The 23,110-nt window shown below is 41.1% G+C and overlaps 1 protein-coding gene across 2 annotated transcripts in view; it reads right to left on the minus strand.

Annotated features, from left to right (window-relative positions):
- Window positions 1–461: 461 nt before the first annotated feature.
- lrrk1 (leucine-rich repeat kinase 1) overlaps window positions 462–23,110 on the minus strand; it is a 54,288-nt gene continuing 31,639 nt past the window's right edge. For both annotated transcript variants that reach the window (XM_047581226.1, XM_047581227.1), the window contains 13 exons: window positions 22,556–22,725; window positions 21,594–21,797; window positions 21,355–21,494; window positions 21,061–21,198; window positions 14,841–15,035; window positions 13,868–14,019; window positions 12,524–12,641; window positions 11,984–12,100; window positions 8,728–8,925; window positions 8,372–8,586; window positions 7,115–7,567; window positions 6,480–6,581; window positions 462–2,533 (listed from right to left, as the gene is read on the minus strand). In XM_047581226.1, coding sequence (XP_047437182.1) covers window positions 2,356–2,533; window positions 6,480–6,581; window positions 7,115–7,567; window positions 8,372–8,586; window positions 8,728–8,925; window positions 11,984–12,100; window positions 12,524–12,641; window positions 13,868–14,019; window positions 14,841–15,035; window positions 21,061–21,198; window positions 21,355–21,494; window positions 21,594–21,797; window positions 22,556–22,725 — 2,380 coding nt within the window. In that variant the 3' untranslated portion in view covers window positions 462–2,355. The remainder of the gene's footprint in view (window positions 2,534–6,479; window positions 6,582–7,114; window positions 7,568–8,371; window positions 8,587–8,727; window positions 8,926–11,983; window positions 12,101–12,523; window positions 12,642–13,867; window positions 14,020–14,840; window positions 15,036–21,060; window positions 21,199–21,354; window positions 21,495–21,593; window positions 21,798–22,555; window positions 22,726–23,110) is intronic.

Consider the following 23,110-nt stretch of genomic DNA (forward strand, 5'->3'; position numbering starts at 1 on the left):
AATTTGGAGGCCAGGTCAACACTGTGTGCTGTTCTTCATATTTTTGGAGTTGTTCCTAAAGCATTTTTTTGCGTGTGTGTCTGTGTCAGGCTGCATCCTGCTGTGGATGGCTTTGATACAGTATGGGGTGGGGGTGTCTGGTCTGGTCTAGGTGGGCGCTACATGTCTAATGAATGTCAGGTCCAAGAGTTCTGAGTCAGGAACAAGTCAAACAAGTGTTTTTTTTTTTTTTTTTTTTTTTTTTTTTTTGTAACCACATAGGAGACAGCTTTGGCAACCTTTGAAACAACAACTTTTTGTGTAACTCATTCCATGCTGGGGCCTTGTTGTCACCTTTTTCATCTGTCACCCTCAATTCATCAAGAGAGTGTAGTGCATTAATATGTAAGGGGATATTTGTAGGTAGAAGCTAAAACATCCATGATCTCAAAGCCTAGGACAATTTTGAGAAATGACACAGATTTATTAAAAGAGCTTTATTCAGTACAGTGATTATGTAAAACATCTATTCCGATACTTGTTTCATTATACACTGTGGTAAATAAATAACCTCTGCCTTATACTACAAGGATGCTAAGGACAATACACAGCTCTTTGCTGGCCATTACGAAACTGTAAGCTTGCCAAAAAAAAAAAAAAAAAAAAACTATTTACGAACACTTTACCCAAAGCCATGTTCTCAGTAATGCACTATTACTGAATTCCGAATCAAAGTGCCATGTCTGTGATAAGACATGTTTCATTAATTGTGGAAATCACCTTCACCAAATGGAACTCATCTGATGATCTGATGATATTAGGATTAGTGCTACATTCTTCAGACTTTAAGACATCCTTGGACAAGATTAGACATCACAAATAAAAGACAACAGAACTGAGGGCTGATTGTAGGATAAGCACTCTGACTCATGGAGTTACAGAGAATCAAAGTGCTTCTCCCCATCAGAAACAGCATCTGTCTCACTAATAATTACATCTCAGATGGTTTTCTGCATGGCTGACATTTCATGACATATTAACAAAGAAAAAACAAAAATGATTACATTTTATTGGAAAACACAAAGACAACCCCATGAAAAACTGGTGGCAAGTTGTCAAAACATCATGGAAGCTTCGGTAGTAGTTTTTTAACTTTATTAAAAAAATAACAGAGTTCAGTGAATTTTCTAATTACGCTCATATTATTCACTGGCCGCCTTGAACTGCTACTTTGTGGAAAATGGAACAGTGAACAAGCGATGTGTCTGTTTACAGTCCAGTCAAACAAAGTGCAGCTGAGAGGATTCATCAGAGTGCTTTAATAAAGGCGACTAAAATAAGCCCACGAGGCAGCCTCTGTCTTCTGTCTGGGTGCCGTACATTTTGCACCATTTCCTGTGAAACCCTTGTGGGGGTAGTGAACTCTATGAGGAACAGACACAACGACTACTTAATATTAGAGGTAATACCTCAACAATACTTTTAATCTTCTCAGATTATTCACAGATGCCAGCGGAGGAGAAGCTCCAAAGACAAAAATCGAGCTTCATAATAAAAAAAAAAGTTCTTTTAAATCAGAATCTGCCACAAGCACTGTATTTAAATAACAAAGCATGAACAACTGGTCTTTTGCATAATTCTGCACAAAAGATGCCTGTGTCAGTTTGTTGCTTCCAGGCCTCTCGGGTTCCAGTGGTGCAGCTAGCATGCAGATTCATGTGGCACAGGAGTGTTACTGGCATCCACCCATCTAACACCTGCTGTTTTATATATATATATAAAAAACACAACCTCGAGCAAAACTGAAGCATTGTGCTGAGAAACAGCAGCTCTGTCTTCACTCAAATCAGTTCATCAAAAAAAAAGTCATCACTTGTCCCTTAAGAATGTTCCCGTCCCGGGTCTCCTCCGGAGGGCACAACGTTTCAGACTGTTCAATGAAGGAAGACTGAAATTGACAGACAAGGAATAAACAATAGACTGCAGCAGCTGGAGCGAGCCCCAAACAGTTCACCACATCTTGAGCTGAATCCCAGTCATACTGGAGTGGCTGACAGACTGCTGGGCTGACGTAAGGGCACTTATTAAAGCATCCTTTGTTCTTACAGCCTTGATCTGTGACTCAGCGTTTTTGCATCAGCTGTGTGATTATTGATTTTTTTGAGGTCTTAACTTATTACTGTTGCTGAGGCATGTAGTAGGGGGGTGAGAGGGCATAACCGCTTTGCCCAGCTTGAGCCTCAGCCCTGTGCCGCCCTGATGTTGCCGTTTGGCAGCCCCCTGCTCTGAACACTGGCACTCTGTCAGTGTGTATTCCCTTCGGCACAGCCACCGTACAGAGCTGTGATTCTGCACCTCGCTGTCGCAGCACAACAGCTACCTTCTTTTCCTCATGTTGGTCTCCAAGCGGCCCAGTTCCTCGTAGGACTGGTAGAAGACTTCCAGCTCGTAGCAGCCCCAGCCCCTCCAGACACACAGGCACCACTCCATGTTTTCCTTCCGAAAGCCACATACAACTGTATCCTTTGCCACTAGTGCTGCCTCTTCCAGGATCCTGAGAGAAAGAAGAGGGACGTAGTGAGATAAACAAGGAAGAGATCGAAGCTCAGCAGGAAAGAGTGGGAAGCAGTGTGGAGAAGGCACTAAAGTTGGTGGACCATCTCTGCGCACTGTAATTAGGTCTTCCAGGAGCGAGTGGGCAGTTCTAGGAAGTGGTTCCTTCGAAAGTCACGGAGCACACTGAATGTACTGTAGAGACATTACTATTTAGTGCCTGAGTGCTGGTGAGGTACTAAATTCATGTGCTTCTCTGTTAGAAATGTCTGCTACAAAGCTCCATCTCCTGGAAAGAAAACCTCTAAATGAACCACACAGTAATGTCAAACAATGGGCTGAAGCAATCTACATTTAAACTGATTGTTGTTTATGAAGGCTGTGACACAAAGCTTTTTGGGAGGAAGAAGAGGTTCTTGTGACCCTGCATCCTGAGCTCAACCACCCATGTATCATGCAACACAACCCTGTATTATGTACATGCATTGTTGTTTCATCTCCCTGAGGTGTATCATTATCCTCTCCTAATGTTAGTTCACAAACAGGTGGAGCTGCACTCTGCTATGACGAAAAGACTCATATAAGAGAGATGAAACCCACACGACCTGACTGATAACTGATGGCTTAAAAATTGTATTTCCAATAAACTGTCCTCTCAGAGTGGGCAGGCAGCATTGTGGTCATGTTATGTTCCACAAATGAATAGAGGTCCTGATGACCCACCCACCCACCCCCGACTGCCTTGACCTGAGCCATGAACTCTCAACATGCCACCTATGTTACAGGTGCACTATGTAACAACTGCTTATTAAGGACCCCGTTTGAGGCAACTCTTTTATTGCCTGCTGCTAAAAGACCGGCCCCCTTTGTGGGAGCTCACACAGAAGGCTTTTCTGCAAAGGACCAGCTGTTGGCTTCTTTAGGGAAATAATTACAGACTCAGCAAAGCACCATAAGTACACGATGAAGGATTTTTTCAAAGTGTTATTGAGGCAGCATCAGTGAATTAATATACAGCTCTGTGGCCTTTCCTTCCCCTGTGGTGAAAAGTTTTGAGTGCAGCTTAAAACAGGCTCCACACAGGTGGAGGGGAAGTTGGTTCAGCACTCACTAGGACATTAGATCAAATTCAACTCTTATTGCACAGAGGTCAGTGCCTTTTCAAGGACGACATTGCTATAGAAACAGTCTCAAGCAGGTAACAGTGTAAGGCGAAATTGTCTTTACTATTGAACACTCTAACTGTAACATTTCAAAAGATATTTTCTGTTATCCTTTTACAACAGTGCACAGTCATTTGACCCTCGTCATTAAGGGGAACTGACAGTTTAATTGGCTTTAATTAGATGGAGCACTGGTGTGGTGATTTACCAAAAGCCATGTTCTCAGGAGTTTGCATGTTCTCCCTGTGTGGGGTTTTCTTTACTTCGTCTTCGTCTCACAGTCCACGTTAGGTTCAGTGGTGATTCTAAACTGGAACTGGCTGTAAGTGTGCATATGAGTGTGAATAGTTGTTTGCCTTTTGACCTGCCTCTTGCCCAATGACAGCTGGGATAGGCTCCAGTCCCCCCTGTCACCCTCTAAGAATAAACGGCAACAGATAATGAATACATGGGGCCCTTAATGCTCACTTCCTGTATCTGTGTCACATGGCTTTCATCAGTGAACCCCCAACCCCCACCCCCACCCCCACCACCACCGCCACCGCCTAGCTGTGGTTCCTGGGTGCATTCACTCCAAAGGGAGAAGTGAAAGTGAGCACAGACTACTCACTGGCCTTCATATCGGACTCATTTCTTACAAGCCACATTCAGACTGATAATATTTAATTCCCATTTTATAAATTCTGTTCACAACCTGATGCTTAATCTGTACGGTTAAGTTAGGCAAATCATGTTAAAACTATGGGCTGAAGTTAACGAACATTCGTATATACTAAACTGAGTGAATCTGTTAGCTGTGTAAAGACATTATGTAAGAAAAATAAATTATTTACAACACCTCTGACAAAGCCGACTTACAGCATAGACCCCGTAGGGTCTGTGTCGATCTGTCTTTAGGAGTCAGGAAGTGTACAGTATACCATCTGAAACCATTAGCATGGCTTGTGATGAATCCTCTTTACAACGAGTAGAGACTACGGCTACTACCACTTGAGTACTCCACTGTCAGTGTCAGTGATTGTATTATAGCTTTCCTGAACAGATATAATGAGAAGCAAATTTACAGCCACCGTGCTACACAAGCAAGTTCCTTTCTTGCTGAAGTTGGTTGTAATGCAGTACGCTCTGTTGAAACTGTTAACACAACGTCGTGAGACTGGTTAGTGCTTCCACTCCTGTGCTGAAAGTGATCTCCATGAACAATCTTCAATGTTATTTACACAGTGGGAATGTGTCCTGCATTTAACCCTATTAGTAGGCGCACACACACAAACACACACACACACACACACACACACACAAGGAGCAGGGAACATGTTGGGAGCAGGAGGCAGCAGTGGTGGTCATGCTTGCTTAAAGGCTCTTCAGTAGTGAATGGTTATGGGAGGGAAGTGGTGCTCATTCACTCGCCCCCACACACAGAAGGGAACAGAGAAAAGGAAGAACAGTTCTGTGCTTCTGCTTCTGTGAACAAGTCTAATTTGCCATCATCGAAGACGTTTACGTCCTCTGTCGTATGTAGAGGACAGTGTTGGTGTGATAGGTCACATTCGCAATGGATAGTAATCTACTGCAGTCCCAACTTTTGAGTTTTACAGAAACACATATTTAGTTGTATTTTGCAGAAGATCATCATCAAGAAAAGCTGATTACAGTCAGCAGGATTCCAAAGATTTGTTTAATTTCTACACTCTCCTTGATTGAATATGCAGTATGTTAATGTCCTTACCACTGAAAACAAGCTTGTCTGATGATATCTAACATAAAGGAATGAGTTTGTGGGTGTCTTCTCTCCAGCCGCTCAGACAATCTACGTCACACTTGGCGGATACATTGCTGGAGAGTCTCGTAAGCATTGTCAAGTATGAAGTCATTAAAATTAGTGGTCCTTATATTGTGGCTAGGAGTTGTTTTCTGTTGGAGTTGCACAACACAAGCGTGTTTCCAAAGAAATCCTCAGTATGCCCTTGTCATCGGGGGCGTTGGCTGTGTGTCACAACAGTTTTCAATTAAGATGCCTGGGGACATTTACAGCTCGTAGCCCACTGACTGGATCTCATTCAGGCTTTCTCTGGATGTATGGATGAAATGTTCTCCGCTCAATTTCAACAGGACTGAAAAAATTTTATTAAACCTACATTTGACCTTACAAGATGCGTAAGCTTCTGTGATTTCTGGTGGGGACGTGAGCTACAAGGGATTAACCAGCAGAAGTCTTGACCCATCTGCTCTTCAATGTCAAAGTCACCTTTCATTCACAGTATGTACTAACATGTATATTGTGTAGGTTAGCTGGAAGCATTCTTTATTTCGACACATTATTTAAATGTATGACCTACGGGTACATTTGAAATAAAATGAAGATACAGATCTCATTAATCTTCTCTGCACTAGGACATCAGCAACATGTGATCAACAGCAGAGTGTCTGCACAGCCTGAAACTCAGCTTTCATCCACAACAGTCCTCTGGATCAGAGGCTGCTGCAAACCTTAAACTGCAAACTGCCCTTGGATACAACATGAATGCCTCTTTCTCTCAGATGGCCCAAATATCTTTGCTGGAGAGCTAGTGTGATTAGAGTATTTTGTACTGTGATCACAAGCTGCCTGGAAATGCCATTTTTTCCATAGTTGTTTTTTTGCTATTTGAGGCTCAAATTAACAGAACAATGTTGTAAATTATTTCTTGGGACAAACATAAAAAGCTAAAGGGTAAGCTGAAGGTGATATAACAGAATAGAGCAGTAATTATTAATTCACTATTAAACAGGAAATGAGCTCACCCCAAAGAGAAGCATCCAGGTGGACTGAGGACAGCAATGACACGCCCCCTCAGCTGTTCAGCATGCGACTGCATCTCAATGACGATCACATCTCCTCCTCGCCTGCCAAACGCAAACACATAGGCACCGCTCAGCAAACGTGATTAGCATAAGGATGATCTGGTTACTGCATATGAGAAGTGTTGTGTTATGGCACTGGAAATGAAATTTCTCTTACATGGAGTTGAGATGTAGTTAAATATTAACGCTTCAAAACTAACTAATACAGCAAGGTACAGACTGAGCGTGACTGTAGTGTGTTGTTGTGTAGAAACAGCCCATCTAGAGGTCATTTGATAGACTCCTTTCGCTGCCTTATGCTGCTGTGTGCTGATGCTGCTGCAGCTTTTGGCAGTGGACAGCTACACACCCCCACACAAAACAAACTCTCTATCTATTGCACTATTATGTCTAGTGAAGAAATAAACCATGTAACTTGTATACAAAGGTTCTATAATTCTGATATTTCAATTACCATTCCTTTATTTGCTCTGTCTCCATCTTATATTCCTATTGACGTGCTACTGCAAAATGTTCTAGTCTACGTTTGGCTTGTATCTTTATGTTGTGGTCGGCTGGTATGCACTACTTTGTACCTGGGGATCCACACAGTTCCATTCACTGGCAGAACAGTGAAAGCTTGCAGCTGAGGTGTTGTGGCGTTTGGGGTTTCTGCAGAGTTCAGATCAGACTCAGGGTTGATGGATGACTGAAGCTCCTGCTTCCTGTCCGTCTCGTCCAAGTCTGCAGGCAGTAGAACACTACTGGAGCTGGCTAACGAGCTGGGATCTGCGGTGCTAGAATAGTCTGACTCTGGTGGCTCCAGGGAGCAGTTAGATGAAATGGAGCAGTAGTCTGTCAGTGAATCCTGGTGCTGGATGATCTGAGTTCCGGCCTCTTCACTGTATATCAGTGTCACTTCTCCATTAGTCCATTCCTGCTTCTCTTTTGGGTCTGGTCTGGTGTTGAGATCAGTGTTTGCCCCCGTCGTCAGTCCTGCAGGACGTTGCACAGTGAAGACATCTCGCAGAGGATTGGTGTCTCCGCAGCTGAAAGCATAACACAGAGTAGTGATGTGGTTAGTTTTCACTGTAATACTCATTAACCATTGCTTTGTGACAACAAACACTGCACTATTCACCTGTTCATTTTTGCAGACTGCAGATTCAGATTGATACTGATTCAGTTTATTAGGTTAAATAAAGACAGAACTTCTTCATTAAGCTGAACCATTCCCATAGGACAGCCTACTGAAGTTGTTTCCTGGAACCCTAGGCTTCAAGAAGTTACTGCTCACTGGCCATGAAGCAGTATGGCACATGACCATGTGTAAAACCACAACCTGACATTTTTACACAATCCTCAAATATACTGAGCAGAACCAAGTGTAAAAACAAATGGAGATGTTGTCTGAAAGCGATGTAGCTCACAATCAGCTCACATACAGTAGGTTATTCTCACACTGAATGCCAGTAGCATTATTTCTGTAAAAGGAAAATGCATTGCAAATAAATCTAAGCTGCTGTGGATCCGGCTGGTTTCAGTGAATCCAACAGATACTTTATCAGTTTGGGATCTAGTGAATTTGGAGGTCAAGTCAACACCTTGCTCTGTTCTTCATGTTTTTTGAGTTGTTGTTATTGTGTTTAGTTCTCCTATTAGTGGTTTTAATGTTGTGGCTCATTGGTGTAGATTTAATTGGATATTTAACACACACAAACAAATATGAAAACAAAATCACAAAAATGTCTCTACAGTATTGTTTCTGTTTGTCCTACTTATATGTTTGAGATGCAGTTCTGTCTAATGACAGTGCTCCCTGATGTGATCCTGCACATTAAAGCCCTACTCACCAGTACTTGGCGCAGAGCTCGTAGGAGGCAGCGTGGTAAAGCAGCAGAGTGTTGGTGTGGTCATCCAGGGTCCAGACTGCTTCATGTCCCCACAGACTGAAGCTGGTTGCCATGGATACAACGGAAGATGGTGGGCTGTAGGGGTCCAATCTTCGGACTGCCTGAAGATTCAGACAGTCGATGACGAGCACACCCGGTCCGTTGGAGAACCACAACTGATAAACACACGGAGAGGGAAAGTGTTAACTCCAAAGCCAAGGGTTTGGCTGATTGCATGTTTTCTTTTTGTTTGACCTCCTAAGCAAACATAACCTTATGGTAAACGTCAATATACTTCTGACTGATTATCTACTCACCTGGGAACCACTGCCGACAAGAGTCATGCTCCTGACCGAGTAGGGCCTCTGCCTGGGATCTGTGTCCTTCAGACCAAACACCGTCTTGTTTAGAGTGTGTGAACACAGGTAAGTCTCCCCCTCCAGAGGAAGGTCCTCCACCAGGCTGTACACTGCCACCAGGCCGTCAGACATCCCTGCAAACACTCTGGCCAGGCTCTGAGCAGGTGAGGAAGAGAGATCTTTACACTCACATGCTACTGATCATCTTACACTTCAAAACTCTGGCAATGAAAGGTTTTAGTGTCCCCTCGCCTAAATGCTGTGTCAGTAAGGGTTTAGTCTTTGTGTGTGACGTTGTAATACTACAACGTCACGCAAAATATTCTCAGGCAAATAGTAGCTTCTGACTCTCTGAGTCTAGTCCAATAACAACAGAGAGGAGTGTTTGCACAAACTTCACAGTCCTCAAAAAGAAGCTTTAGCAGTTAATAGTGATGGCTTTTTTTTTTTTTTTTTTTTAAGATTTAAATGCCCTGGTTATGCTTTTATGTTAAACAATGACTCCTTGCTGAGATTCGATGCTGTGGTACGACCTGGTACTTAAATTAACAGCAGCCACCCTTCTTGTTAAAACCAACACACAAATATTGCTTAATTTTCTACAGTTTTGAATCAAATCTCACATTGTTATGCGTGGGGTGTGCAAGTGTGCTCATAGTGGGGGCAGAGTGCAGTTCTGGACTGTATACGATATGGACATGCTAATGTGACATTGCCTCCACCACCTCCACAGTTCCAACCAGTCCATCCAGGCCCTCTTCAGAATTTCAGATTTTTTGTGATCTCAAATGTACGCTGACTACAAGCCACGCATATTATTTTACAGCCCTGAAAGTGTTAAACATAAGAGTGAGCCAAGTCTGTAAGGGGAGGTCATGAAAAGGAATGGGAACCTCTTGAATACCAGAATACCCACAGTTATGTCTGTAAAGAAACCATACTACCAGGGCTAACAGCTCGCTACAGAAGCCTGACTAGACACCCAACAATAATTCTGTGAGAAAAGTTTCTTTTACGGTGTCTTCAGCTTCTCCCCCACTGACCTCTAACCTGCTGTCCTGTTACCCATCTACACATGACTGCTAAGCACCCTGGCTGCCTTTTGAAGTGTAGCTGGTGGGGTAGTTTGGACTGACAGTAACATGTTTTATTGTAGCTGCCAGGCTTCTTCTACATAAATGGAAGGGCCCACACAGGCCAGAGTGCACAGAGTGGTGTAGGCTCCTGACAGAGACTGCTGTCTGTGAGAATATGCTGCCACAGCAAATAAAATCCAAACTGGTAAATTCCTCTGGTTTATATTATATTGAAGGTGTAGGTGGTGCTTATGTTCACATCTGCCTCATCTACATTTTGTATTTGGATAATTAGAAAATAACACTCCTACTCCTATAGGAATATACCAGTCTGATTTGTGTAAGTGCCAGCCTTATAACAGCTTCACAATGAGGATGAATGGATTTACATTATTATAACATTATCTGGTGAAACAAGCCGCTTTTATTAGCGTCTGCAGGTCGATTAAAAGAGGAAAATTAATTTCATGTTATGCAATCATTACAAATGCACTCCCAAAATGATGATGTAATTCCACTCATTGACACGAGTCAATGATGTGTCCACATCCAACACCACCCACCACCCTCCTGACACCTGGATCCCAGCAGCTACACTTCAAAAGGTAGCAGTTATCTGTAGATGTCGTAACAGGACGGCAGGTTAGATGTCAGAGGGGGATAGTACAGGCCATAAAAGAAACTTTTCTCACAAAAGCATTGTCGGGAGTCTGACACCTAAAGTCACCTCACTGGCTGTGAGATGTTTCTGGACAGCTGTGAGGGGCAGGTAAGCTGTTAGCACATTGTTATTACTGGCTATGAGGAATATGTGGATGTTCCTCCTGTCGTCTGAATGGGTTCATTTGAAGTCAGAGTCAGGCAAACAGAGATCGCATGCATCTTCAGTCTGAGGCCGTTCTTAAATTGGAAACATAACTTTATACTTTTTACTTCTCTTTTCTGTTTTTGACAGCCCACTGGATGGTGTATATAAAGCAGGGATGATTAATATTTCCTCTGTGGTTCAGACATAAATGAAAACTGAGAATGTAGGGCGGGTGGGTCAGACACTGTGATCACTTCACAGACATATACTTAAAGACATGTAAGAATGGAAACATGTTTGTTTACAGACTGATGTGACGTTAAATCCTCAACTTATAATTAAGTTTTCTGGTTTAATCAACCGGTCTGATTGCTTTCTACATAAGGGATGACATCAAATGATGAATGCATTGAACGGGAGCAAAGCCCGGTATATAAACAGCCAGCATTTTATCTTTAAGTCCATCTCAAGCATGTCTGACATAACAAAGTTCCATGTTCATCAATACACTGCACAGACCATATTTCTAGGCTTCAAATCTATTTTTCTCTGTTTAACTAAACTCACTGTTTATTGGACTCAGATCTAAGCAGATCTAAATAGGGCCAGCCTCCACTCTAACACTGTAACTGAACAGCTCCTGTGTAGACACACAGATGGAGAACTAGCTGCTGTTGCTCTGCTCAATGTAGCACTTACACTCTCTATGTAGACACAGTGTAAAGGGAAATCAAAACAAGGCTCATACACACAGGCTCTGTGTGAAACAGCAGCTGTAGTCTTTACATGAACCTGATCGCTTTTACTTCAGACTTGTACTTTGTGAGCACTGTCAAAGAAACCTGTCCAAGAACCTGCTGAGACTGCAGCAACACAGACCTTCTATAACTGTGGCTTTTATACAGGCTGAGACCAACATGAAAAATCCCACTTAAGTAATGAAGTTTACAACCACAATGAATCTCTGAGGTACACAACAACATCTCATTATTGCCAGCAGGCTATAGTCTATCATATAGCTGCGAATAATAGTTGACATAATGAATGTCAGTTGTGTCAACTTTTGCATATAATTCATTAAATCAAAAAAGTGGCTAATCTGAACAGACGTCTAGCTTATGCATGATAGGGCTCAACACTTGTCACACAACTGGGCTAAAGAAAATCTTAAGGGGCTTAATGTCACTTTAGATGAACTCTGGATTATGAAGTCTACTGCTGCTGGCCAGCGTTCTTCCAGCCTCACAGTTGTAATGCAGTGATAATGACAACACAGACGTCAGTACATCATCTTAGGTTTGTATGAGTACATGCTGAGATATGAGCTGACCTGCTCTCTAGCTGGGACAGGGAACAGGCAGGTGATGACGGCTGGACAGGAGAGCTGTTTCTGGGGTTGACTGAGTGGACACATGTCCTTCAGACTGTAGATGAACACCTCCTGTTCCTAACAGACAAACACACAAGGAGTCATGCTTTTAACCACATTATTACAATTATTCTGAAGATCTATTTGAACATTTTGTTTGTGGATTCAAGACAATGTGGTCTGCAAACCCCCCAAATTAAATGCATTTTTACAATAAAGTGTAACCCTTGTAGGATTTGATTTTCCATTTCAAATCAGCACTCAACACTAGTTTGACACACACTGCCTTTATGCCAACACATAGTGGAAAAAATGCTATTAACTATTCGTCCTAGATCTTCAAACATTAAAGCAGGTCAATTTGACCTGGAATAGAACAGGAGGCTTAAGATACTTCTATAATTATTTTTATTAGCTTCCCATAGTGTTCCAGGTTTGCCAGGAGGTGCTGCTGAGTACAATGTGATTTCAGGAGACACTGGCTGGGGTGTGTGTGTGTACCTCAGTGGCCATCCACAATGAATTGGACATCTTCATCTGGCTGCTAATCCTGCTGCCTGGACACGACATCCTCTTCACCTCCACCTGGCCCTTCTTCACATTCACCACACTGTAGTTCCTACACAACACACAACGGATTGTTGAGCTCATTTCGTCTGATGGGAAAAGTTGGAAAATTGAATCCCAATGAAATTTACACAGAATTCTTCCACTGTAGAATAGCTGCATTTCAGGTACAACCTGCAGCATTGCGTTCTCTTCTTGTTTTAACACACACGACGCAATTCCGATAAAATCTTAAAAAATATATTACAATATCTTCTGATTTGTAATGTATTAACTAATACTTCTATCGTCTTTATATTGACACGGAAAACAGTTGACTGTATGACTCCCAATAAGCTATTGTACTACCTTACATAACACAGTATATTTACTCAATGCATTCATGAGTAAATGTTTTTCATGTGCACAGCTTGTGAATTTCATGCCATTCTTTTTTATTGCTTTTATTGCTTTGTTTTTTTCTTTTTTTAAAAAAACATCCTGTCTCCTTTTGACTGTTTCTTGTGCTGTTGTGTTGGGTCTTGCCTAATCTGATTTATGTCATCAACAAATATGCAGACAGTGGTATTACAGTAAAGATCGTGCATTACTGTGTAAAGTGCTGACAAGAGTGCAGAAAGCACATTACATTGCGGCTGTCTACTGTGATCCCGATGAACATGAAAACATGATCAGAAAGTTATCAGAACCATGAGCATCTTCACTGACAGACAGGTGTACATGGACATACTTTAAGATACACCGTATGTGTACAGTGTAGATACTTGAAACCACTTCTATTGAGGTGCAAAGGGAAAAGTCTTGACTGAGCTTTCAGAAGAGGGAATGATCCTCCTCCCACTTCGTGAGCTGAGCTGAAACGCTGGGCTGTGCGCTGAGTGTGAACACTCTGAGGAGACAGGCCACTATGCTGAATGGACTTAAAGACTTTAACAGCAGCATAAGAATGCAGCACTACACGCTGGGCCCATGAAGCTTCAACACATATGGGTTTCATCAATTCCATACTGCCATGCTGTATTCATTTCAAAAAGTTCAGCACTTCCCCTTCTTTTATTATCGTACTTAAATGGTGAAAGAATAAAAAAAAAAACAAGAAACAAACTTGCAACAGCAATTATTTTTCCCAGATTCTTGAGATTATGTGACACATGAAACATTTCCTGCAAACTGTTGGGAGTTTACAAAGATCATAAAATAACTGTACAAACTACAGTAAAAATCACATTAAATGTGGAACACAGTGTGCAGTTAGCAGAGAGGACAGCTGAAACAAACCTGTCTTCCTTGTCTCCACTCCAGAACACAGCGCTGTGTCCCTGCAGCTGGGACAGGAAGAGCTGTGAGTGGCTGTCACAGGACAATAGATACCTGAGGCAGGGGAAACTGGGCTCCTGCATCTGCCTCACACACTGCATCGCCATTGGCCTCTATGTGAGCGAACACAAACACACAATCAAGTTACAAGTCAGAGGACGCTGATCTACATTCATTTCCTGGAGACTTACCCTCAACATAAAAACTATTTGTTTAATCCTAACACGAACCCCAACCTTAAGCCAGGTCTTCATCTGAAAAACTTTTATGTAACGGGGATTTGCCTTTTGTGACTGTTATCAGATGTTTGTTTCCACAACGTGAGTAATACATTTACGCACACACACAATGGTGAGTGAGAGAAGTGCTCAAAGTACCGCATGTGTACATTTGCGTGGCAGTATAACTTGAAGCATGTGTGTTGGTCTTGTTTAACATACTAATCGAAATAGTCCATATGTCATCAACACAACACACATAACATATAGTACATGTAGGGACACGAATGTGGCTGAATGTTTCAGATCATGTCTTTTGGGACCTGTTCTCTGCCTTTAACAATATGACCACCCAGGCCCAAGTTTTTTTTTTTTTTTTGTTTTTTTTTTTTACTTCTCCTGTCAGTGGTTATAATGTTGTGGCTGATCGTTGTAGGTTGAATAATAGAACCAATTCTAGACTTATTAAATTTCTATTGTTCAGCAAAATATTCCAAACACAAACAAATGGAACTCGTTAAATAGAATGAGTGACTGTTGTGGTCCATACAAATGTGACTTCTTTGTTCAGTGGAAGGTAACAGCCTTGGGTCTTTTGTGGATCTCCAGCTCAACCACCACTCTTGTCACACTGTGTGCAGTCTATAATCAGTCTAGTCTAAAGCAGATCACCATATCAGCCTAAGCAAATTGTGTGATGAAGCAGAAAGGCCCACCTTCTCCGGTTTTGTGTCCCAGCATTCAGTGAGCATGCTGTGGAGGCTGTAGAACTGAACCTCCTCTGGACTGCCCAGAACTGGTCGAATGCCTTTGGAGAGCTTCTTTGCTATCTGAAGCTGGTGATTTCCTAGTGCAGGCCTTCGCCCAGACAGCAGCTCATACATCACCATACCATAGGAGAACATATCCACCTAGAGACAAAAAACATGGGACATCAAGGTCAGGCTTCAGAGTTATGACGACCTCGAGGAAGATTTGTATGAACTGTCGGTTGAAACATAGCCTTGAATTTCAACTAGTATGTGACTGGATGGATGTTATGACATACATGTCAAGAAAATAAATTAAATATATCAGAGGTAGTCACGTGTGGCAGAATGAAACGGACAGATCCCTGTTTGACAAATAGGAGAAGGCAGAAAGCTGATTAGATAATATAAGCCTGCACTTATCAACAAGGGAAAAAGATATGTTTGTTTTAATTACAGCATTTTCTTGACATTTACTGGTAAGGTCAATAAAGACAGCTGTTCAAATATTAAACAGTAACACAATTCTGGTTTATCCTTGCCTCCTGGTATCACTTGTTTGCATTTATTTTGTGTACTCAAGACTAAGGACTTTTTTCCTGTTACTCATTCATCTTATCCCTGAAACCCTTATCAGAGGACCAAAATACTTAAGTGGATTCATTCTCTCAATGCTCATTCACTGATAATGATTGGGGGTCTCAGCTACTTGGGCATTCCAAGAATAACTGTAGAGGCTATCAGCAGTGCACTGCCAAAATATACTTCAGGGGTAACGTCACTTGTTAGTGGCTCCAAATACAGTGGGCAAATTAAGTATTGAACACATCAAATTTTTCATAGTAAACATATTTCTAAAGGTGCTATTGACATGAAATTTTCACCAGGTGTCGGTAACAACCCAAGTAATCCATAAATAGAAAGAAACAACACAAAAAAGTTCAGAAATTAAGTTATGTGTAATAATGTAAAATGACACAGGGAAAAAGTATTGACCACGCTTACTGATAGTCATTTAATGCTCTGTACAAAAGCCTTTGTTGGTAATGAAGCTTCAAAACGCCTCCTGTATGGAGAAACTAGTCATATGCATTGCTCAGGAGTGATTTTGGCCCATTCTTCCACACAAACAGTCTTTAAATCTTGAAGGTTCAGTAGGCCTCTTCTATGGACTCAAATTTTTATTTTTTTCCATAGATTTTTACAAGTCAGGTGATTGGCTGGGCCATTCTAGCAGCTTTATTTTCTTCCTCTGAAGCCAGTTGAGAGTTTCCTTGGCTCTGTTTGTTTCTGTTTGGGATCATTGTCTTGCTGAAATGTCCACCCTCGTTTCATCATCATTCTGGCAGATGGCAGCAGATTTTTCTCAAGAATGTCTTGGTACATTTTTCCATTCATCCTCCCTTCAATTATATGAAGTTATATGCATAACAGCCCCACATCATGATGTTCCCAACTCCAAACTTTACTGTCAGTATGGTGTTTTTGGGGTGATGTGCAGTGCGTTTTGTCCTACAAACATGGCATCCAAAGAGTTAAATTTTGCTCTCATCTGACCAGACTATGTTCTCCCATTATTTTACAGGCTTGTTTAAATGTTGTGCAACAAACTTTAAACGAGCTTCAACATGTTTTTTCTTCAGAAATGGTGTTTTGTGTGGTGAGCGTGCAGACAGGCCATGGCGTTGGAGTGCGTTGCTCATTGTTTTCTTTGAAACAACTGTACCTGCTAATTCCAGGTCTTTCTGAAGCTCTCCACAAGTGTTCCTTGGCTCTTGGACAACTCTTCTGATAATTATTTTCACTCCTCTGTCAGAAATCTTGCGAGGAGAACCTGGTCGTGGCCGGTTTATGGTAGAATGATGTTCTTTCCGCTTCCAACAGTGCTCACTGGAACGTTCAAAAGTTTAGAAATCCTTCTGTAACCAATGCCATCAGAATGTTTTGCAACAATAAGGTTGCAAAGGTCTTTACAGAGTTCTTTGCTTTTTCCCATCATGAGATGTTCCTTGTGTGACACCTTGGTAATGACACCTTTTTATAGGCCATGAGTTTGGACTGAACCAACTGATATTCATTTTCCGCTGGTGTCTTGGCTTTCCGTGACTTTTTCCACCTCCCTTTCTGCGTGTGTTCAATACCTTTTTCCTATGTTATTTTACATTATTACACATAACTTAATTTCTGAACGTATTTGGATTTTTTTTGTGTGTGTTGTTTCTTTCTATGTATGGATTACTTGGGTTGTTACCAACAACTGGTGAAAATTTCATGCCTTTAGAAATATGTTTACTATGAAAAATTGTCATGTGTCCAATACTCATTTTACCCGCTGCATATGTGAGGTTTGTGGCATGCTGTAGAGTCACAGTAGTTATGAACCACAGGACTTTTAAATAAGGAAGTGGCTTAAATTAGACTAGTGAAGAACCTTTTAAATGTTATCCTTACTAGAAAGACAATTTTGTTCACTAACAGATGACACATATGAAATATACACCATTCAGACATAACATTATGACATTATGACTCACACTATGAGAAGTAAATGACAATAACCTTCTTGTGACAATAAAATGTTCTGCTTTTGGACATGGCATACGTGTGGAACAAGCATGATCCACAGGTCCCCACTAACAACAATCTGTTTTCAGACACCACAGGACACACTCAGAAGACGCATGTCCAGACGCATGTGATAGTTAGATTAGAAACAACTGACCCATACTTCAAAGAGTAATCCTAGTATGATACGGTATAGAATTATATATAATTAGGTGGTAAACCTACTAGTTTGAACTTGTACACATTATGCACATACACACACATTATGAAAAATTAAGCCCAACCAATGGTGCCACTGTATTCTCACTGATCAACAGGTGATGTGAAACTAGACAGGAAAACACTGTTTGCTAGTAAACCTAGATGTAAACACAGCATGATTCAACATTTTAAGAAAAAAATGTCTTTGGAAATGTTTTATGAGAAAGGAAGCACATCCATCATGTTTGTACTAGGCTGCAGTGTGTTCTCATGAGTAACATGACACCTAAATGTGACTTTTAAAACTTGAAAGGGCATATTTATAGAAAAAAGCTGAAACTGGAGTGGAGTGGATAAACATAGCCAACGTAGAGCACAAAGTCTCCCTGAATGATGGGGAGTTTGAAAAAAAGGTTTCGGAAATATACTTTCCTCACTGTGCTACCGTCAGTCTTGAAAGAGCTGCTACGTTAGTTCTACTCAAAGAAATACTTTTCATTGATAAATCCTTGGTTACTAGACTAGAAGCAGAATCTCTTCCTTTTCATGCTGTAAAATTAAAGTAACAGTCAAACTATGACAATCATTGGATCACTAGAGCATCAATAGGGCCAAATTATCTGAAGTCTTAGGATTTCGGTCCATGCTTAATTAGTTGAACAGGCTCATTTCGATATTTGTTCATTTTTAAGATGCCAGCCTGGAAGTAACTTATTTTATCCTCGAAATAAGCGCTGCGATAGGGTGAGATTTGGATCAAAATCACTGAAGCTTAGACATCTCACCAACACATATTCTTTTGGTGGGATAACAGAGTCTATCTATGTATATCTAAAATTCTAGATAGACAGTTGCTTTTTTTATCACGTGAAAAGAGAAAGCAGGAGTTCAACAAACAAACAAAAAAAAACAACAACAAAAAACCAAAAGAACGGCTCACAACTGCGACCCAGATCCCATCGTTCATTTTAAAGAGCCAGTCAATAAATTTGGTTCGTTCACAAACGTTACAACTCTATTTAATATTTGTGCCATCTTATTTTCTCTCCAGCCTTATATGCTTCTAATTATAATAGTTAGACATCATCAAAAAGAGAAATTAACACCCAGCAGAGGAGAAAAGGTGCTTGACTGGCCGTGCTCTTTGAAAATGTCCTCCACAGAGGAAGGGGCAGTAAAACAGTAAGCCCTAGTAAAGCTAGCCTCCCTGAGGAGAGAACAGCCGGCGCTAGTTAAAGAAGCCAAACTGCTGTGATCACAAAACACACACTGACATCTTAATCATGCTTAGATCAGCTGCAGTTATCCATCTACTCTGATCTGATCTGCATTTAATGTGGAGACAATCAGTGGATTATCGATGTAGTCAAGAGGCTTAACAACCATTATTACATCTTTTAAATAATTTAGGATATCCTGAAAGCATTCATAATATTAACTAGTTCTAATCTCCTCAGGGAATTATAACTTTCCCACCATTTTCAAGCTAATTCGTGGACTGATTACTGATCAAACAATCTACAAAGTGCAAACAAGAATTACTTAAATCCAGTAAGCCTACCAACTGGAATCCATCTGTTCAGTATTGAAAGCTAGCAACAAACCAACTGTTTTTTTGTTTTTTGTTTTTTTTTTGTTGCTCACATGTGTCAGTTTGTGTTTTGTCCGCATTTCACTTTGCAGACCTTTAGCTTTTGTTTGAAAAGAAAAATATAAGTAAAATATTGCAAATTTAAAAGAGGCAACTACAGAGTCGTGGTTAAACATGAATGTACCTACAGCTAATTTTCCTCTGATTCCGTTCAAGCAGACATGTGATACTAATCAAACACTAAAACAACCCGCAGCAGAGAGGAAGTAGCTAGTCAAAACAATCGTTCCGCGATTCGAGAATTCTCTGGTGAGACAAGCTAAATAAATACTGAGTCAGGGGCAGCTCTTTCATTCCTAACACCTTTCACTCAAACACAGATCAACGTATCACTGTCCAGATCAGTTGTGCCTGAGGTATGAGACTCCTGTGGGCTGTGTATGTGTGTGCACTGTGGCTAGTGGATGAAACGAATTTAAACAGTTAAGGGATCACCTTCTTGTCCACATATATCCTACATTAGGATGAAGTGGCCCTGTAAAGACTTTCATATGTAATGGAGAAAAAACTAATCATAGATGCACAAAGAAGAGTGTCAAGATGGAGGACATGGTGGCCATCATTGGAATAAACTACGTTTGAAATAGTTTTGAGATAATCCCCCTGTCTACAGTTTGGAACGCAGGCATGAGAGGAACGGACATAAACTAAACAAAAGAGCTCAAGGAGGAGAGGGACATTATAAACACTGGTAGCAGCTAGAGCTAAACTGTCTGTCGTCGCAACCACGGACTTGTTTGGTTCCATTTAACATGATAAGGATACAGTTTAGACTTTAGACTATCAGATTATATCTAAATTAAGTGCCAAGGGTGGCACAAGAGGACAAGTCAGAGCAGACTGGTAGCGGTACAACCTCTGGGTATCACAGCAAGTGAATGTTATTGCAGTCTGCCCTTTAGAGATGGATATTTCCTGTATCCAAAAGTTCCAGATGAGGTTTGGTCTGGTGGTGGATGGAATAGTAAGGCCAGCGATTTTTGTCATACTGCAATGAAAAGTATGGCCATGTATATTTAGCAATAGTTTAAAATTCACACATTATTTAAATGTATGTGATCAATTACTTAATGGTCACAATTGAGTTTGTGCAGGGGTTTCTGGTCCCTGCTCTGTAATCAGCCCTGCCCCTAAAGCCTATCCATCTATCACGCCCTGCATCCTCATCAGACCAGACCCAGTTCCTCAGTTCATTTTTTTTTTTTTTTTTTATGTAACCTGTGTCTAGGATCATTTGCAGTCATGTCAACTGCCAGATCTCCAGACCAGCTCAGCACCACTCCACCTACTCACAGCCATCAGCCTGCATCCTACCTGCCTTCACCCTAGCCAGCCTGCCTGCCACAACAAACCACTGCCAACAGTCACCCTTAGCCTCATCTGTTTTGGGGTCGGTTTTGCACTGCCTTGTGACATTTAATAAAAATGCAACTTTGTCTTAGTACAAGCTCTGTTCACCACCTTCATGCACAGCTCACAGTGTTATCTACTTTTATAAATATGCAACGCTGTGTTCTATAGGTTCAATACATCACGATTAAAGCACACTCTAGTATTTTGCTCTTTTTTCTTAGACTTAACTTCAGTTTACTTGGTTGCTACTGATTTCATTCATTTTTGATTTGTGACTTCCTCTGTATTACAACAATCTTCCACTGGATAAATGAAGTGTTAAGTACAACAAAGAACACAAATTTATAAAAACAAAAACAAAAAACAAACAGCACCAGCAGCACACACTAATGTAGCTTAAGAAGTGGTAAAACTTACTTTCTCATCGTACACAATCCCTGGTCTGATCTCAGGAGCCTGGTAACCCGGTGTGCCCTCAACTCCCAATGCCCCTTCATGAAAGGATTGTCGAGATATTCCGTAGTCAGACAGCTTTATGTTGACTGGATCCTGGACCTGCAAGAAGACACATCCATTACTAAAGAAACTGAATTAGGTGGGGACAAAAAATGCGTTTAGGATGGTGCTGTCAGACACATTGTTTGATGTTTTACTGTTAAAATATATATATTTTCAGTAAACCAGAAAACCTTATGTTATTTGCATACACACCTCCAGAGACCACACCAGGATGTTGTCAGATTTGAGGTCACAGAAGATGATGTTCTTTCTGTGAAGGTACGCCAGTCCTGCTGCAATCTGATAGGCTACTTTGAAGGTTAGCATGTGACCAAGCGGCATGTAACTGGAATCTAGAGAGAAAAAAACATGTCAAGTTCCACCAACACAGAAACACACTTTAAGATCAAGATCACGTTAGAAATCACAAGATGGAAGATCTGTCTACGTGCTTTTGCCTTTGTGCTTCTCCTCTAGCACTGTGTTGAGGCTACCCAGGGGGGCTAACTGCAGTGCGAAGCAGAGTGGATGAATGCTGATGCCCACCAGGCAGACAATGCAGGGATGCTGCAGAGAGTGCAACATACTGGCCTCCTGGCGAAACTCAGAGAAGCTCCGATAGGCATTTGCAGACTGCAGATGTTTCACCATGGTGTCTAAGGCAATTGAGAGAGGAGCAAGAGAAAGCACTTTAAACACGGACCTCTTTCAGGAAGTATTTATTCAACTCAGTGCTGTTAATGAACATAAAAATATCTAACTCCAACTGATAATGTGATCATTGTTAAGGTTTATGCATGACCTCTAACTTTTCCAACATTCTTTCCAGAAAATTCTGTCTGGGTTTAATACATGACGAGACTAAACATTACTGCTATGCAGAGCAGCTTACTTTGCTTGCACTGAGTCATAAAATTATCAGAAAATAAATGCTTTGGCAACCAAGACCTAACCAAACAGGTCTTTCCACTTCATACGTCTACATTGTTTATTCCATCTGTATCCTCCTTTTACTGATAAGAACTGATAGGAAACTATGCTGATGGAATTTGAGATACGCGTAGGAAAGAAAAGCTTACATTGTGATGTTATTATGAGCATGATCACTCCCAGAATGTCTGTTGTTAAGGACAGATTAATGGGTGACTATGTTTGTGCTTCAAAAAACTAGGGAGGAGGTCTATGTGCGTGCAATTTAATATTAACAGAGATGGCAAATACAAAGCCAGGACTAAGCAGCCACAGTGCTGTGGGTATGAATTTGGAACTGGAAGAGACACATTTCTTAGCACAGTTGTATTAGTGATAGGTCAGTTATGTGTCCCATTCTGTTCAACAGTATGCAGCCTCTTAATTCATTAGACAATTTTGTTAAAAACCATTCACGTCCAAAAGAAATAACACACATTTGTACCTGTGTCACTACTGATTGTTAGCTGTCGACACTTCTTAAAGTGGAAGCGCTTGATTGCCACCGGCAGGTCGTGATAGCGAGCACGGTAGATGACGGTTCCACTGCCGCCCTGTCCAAGGATGTCATTCTCCTCCTCAGAGTAGTCCAGCTTGGCCTTCTCCAGAAACAGCCTAACACACAGACACACACAAATGTGCACACACACGCACAAACACAAACCGGAGTGTCAAATTATTCTACTGGCTTTAAACATTGGTTGCACTTTGTAAAAACATTTTCTTTTTCTTTCAACGTTGATCTTGTCTCATTGCATCATTGCGTGCACACTTGTCTAAATAAAATGAGGCCGTATTTACACTGTAAATTTAATTTCCAACTGAAGCGATGCAGATTATCTGTCTCCAACTAACAACTAATGGTTAGTAACATGTTACCATGACATGAGCACAATAATGTGACACTAATGTCACAATACTTTAAATAAATGAACAAAATCCGTTCTTGTCCAAAATGGTCATATGTTAATATTTGGAGGAACACAACACAAACTGTGAA

This window comes from Mugil cephalus, chromosome 3, assembly GCF_022458985.1.
Source record: "Mugil cephalus isolate CIBA_MC_2020 chromosome 3, CIBA_Mcephalus_1.1, whole genome shotgun sequence".
Classification (NCBI taxonomy): Eukaryota; Metazoa; Chordata; class Actinopteri; order Mugiliformes; family Mugilidae; genus Mugil; species Mugil cephalus.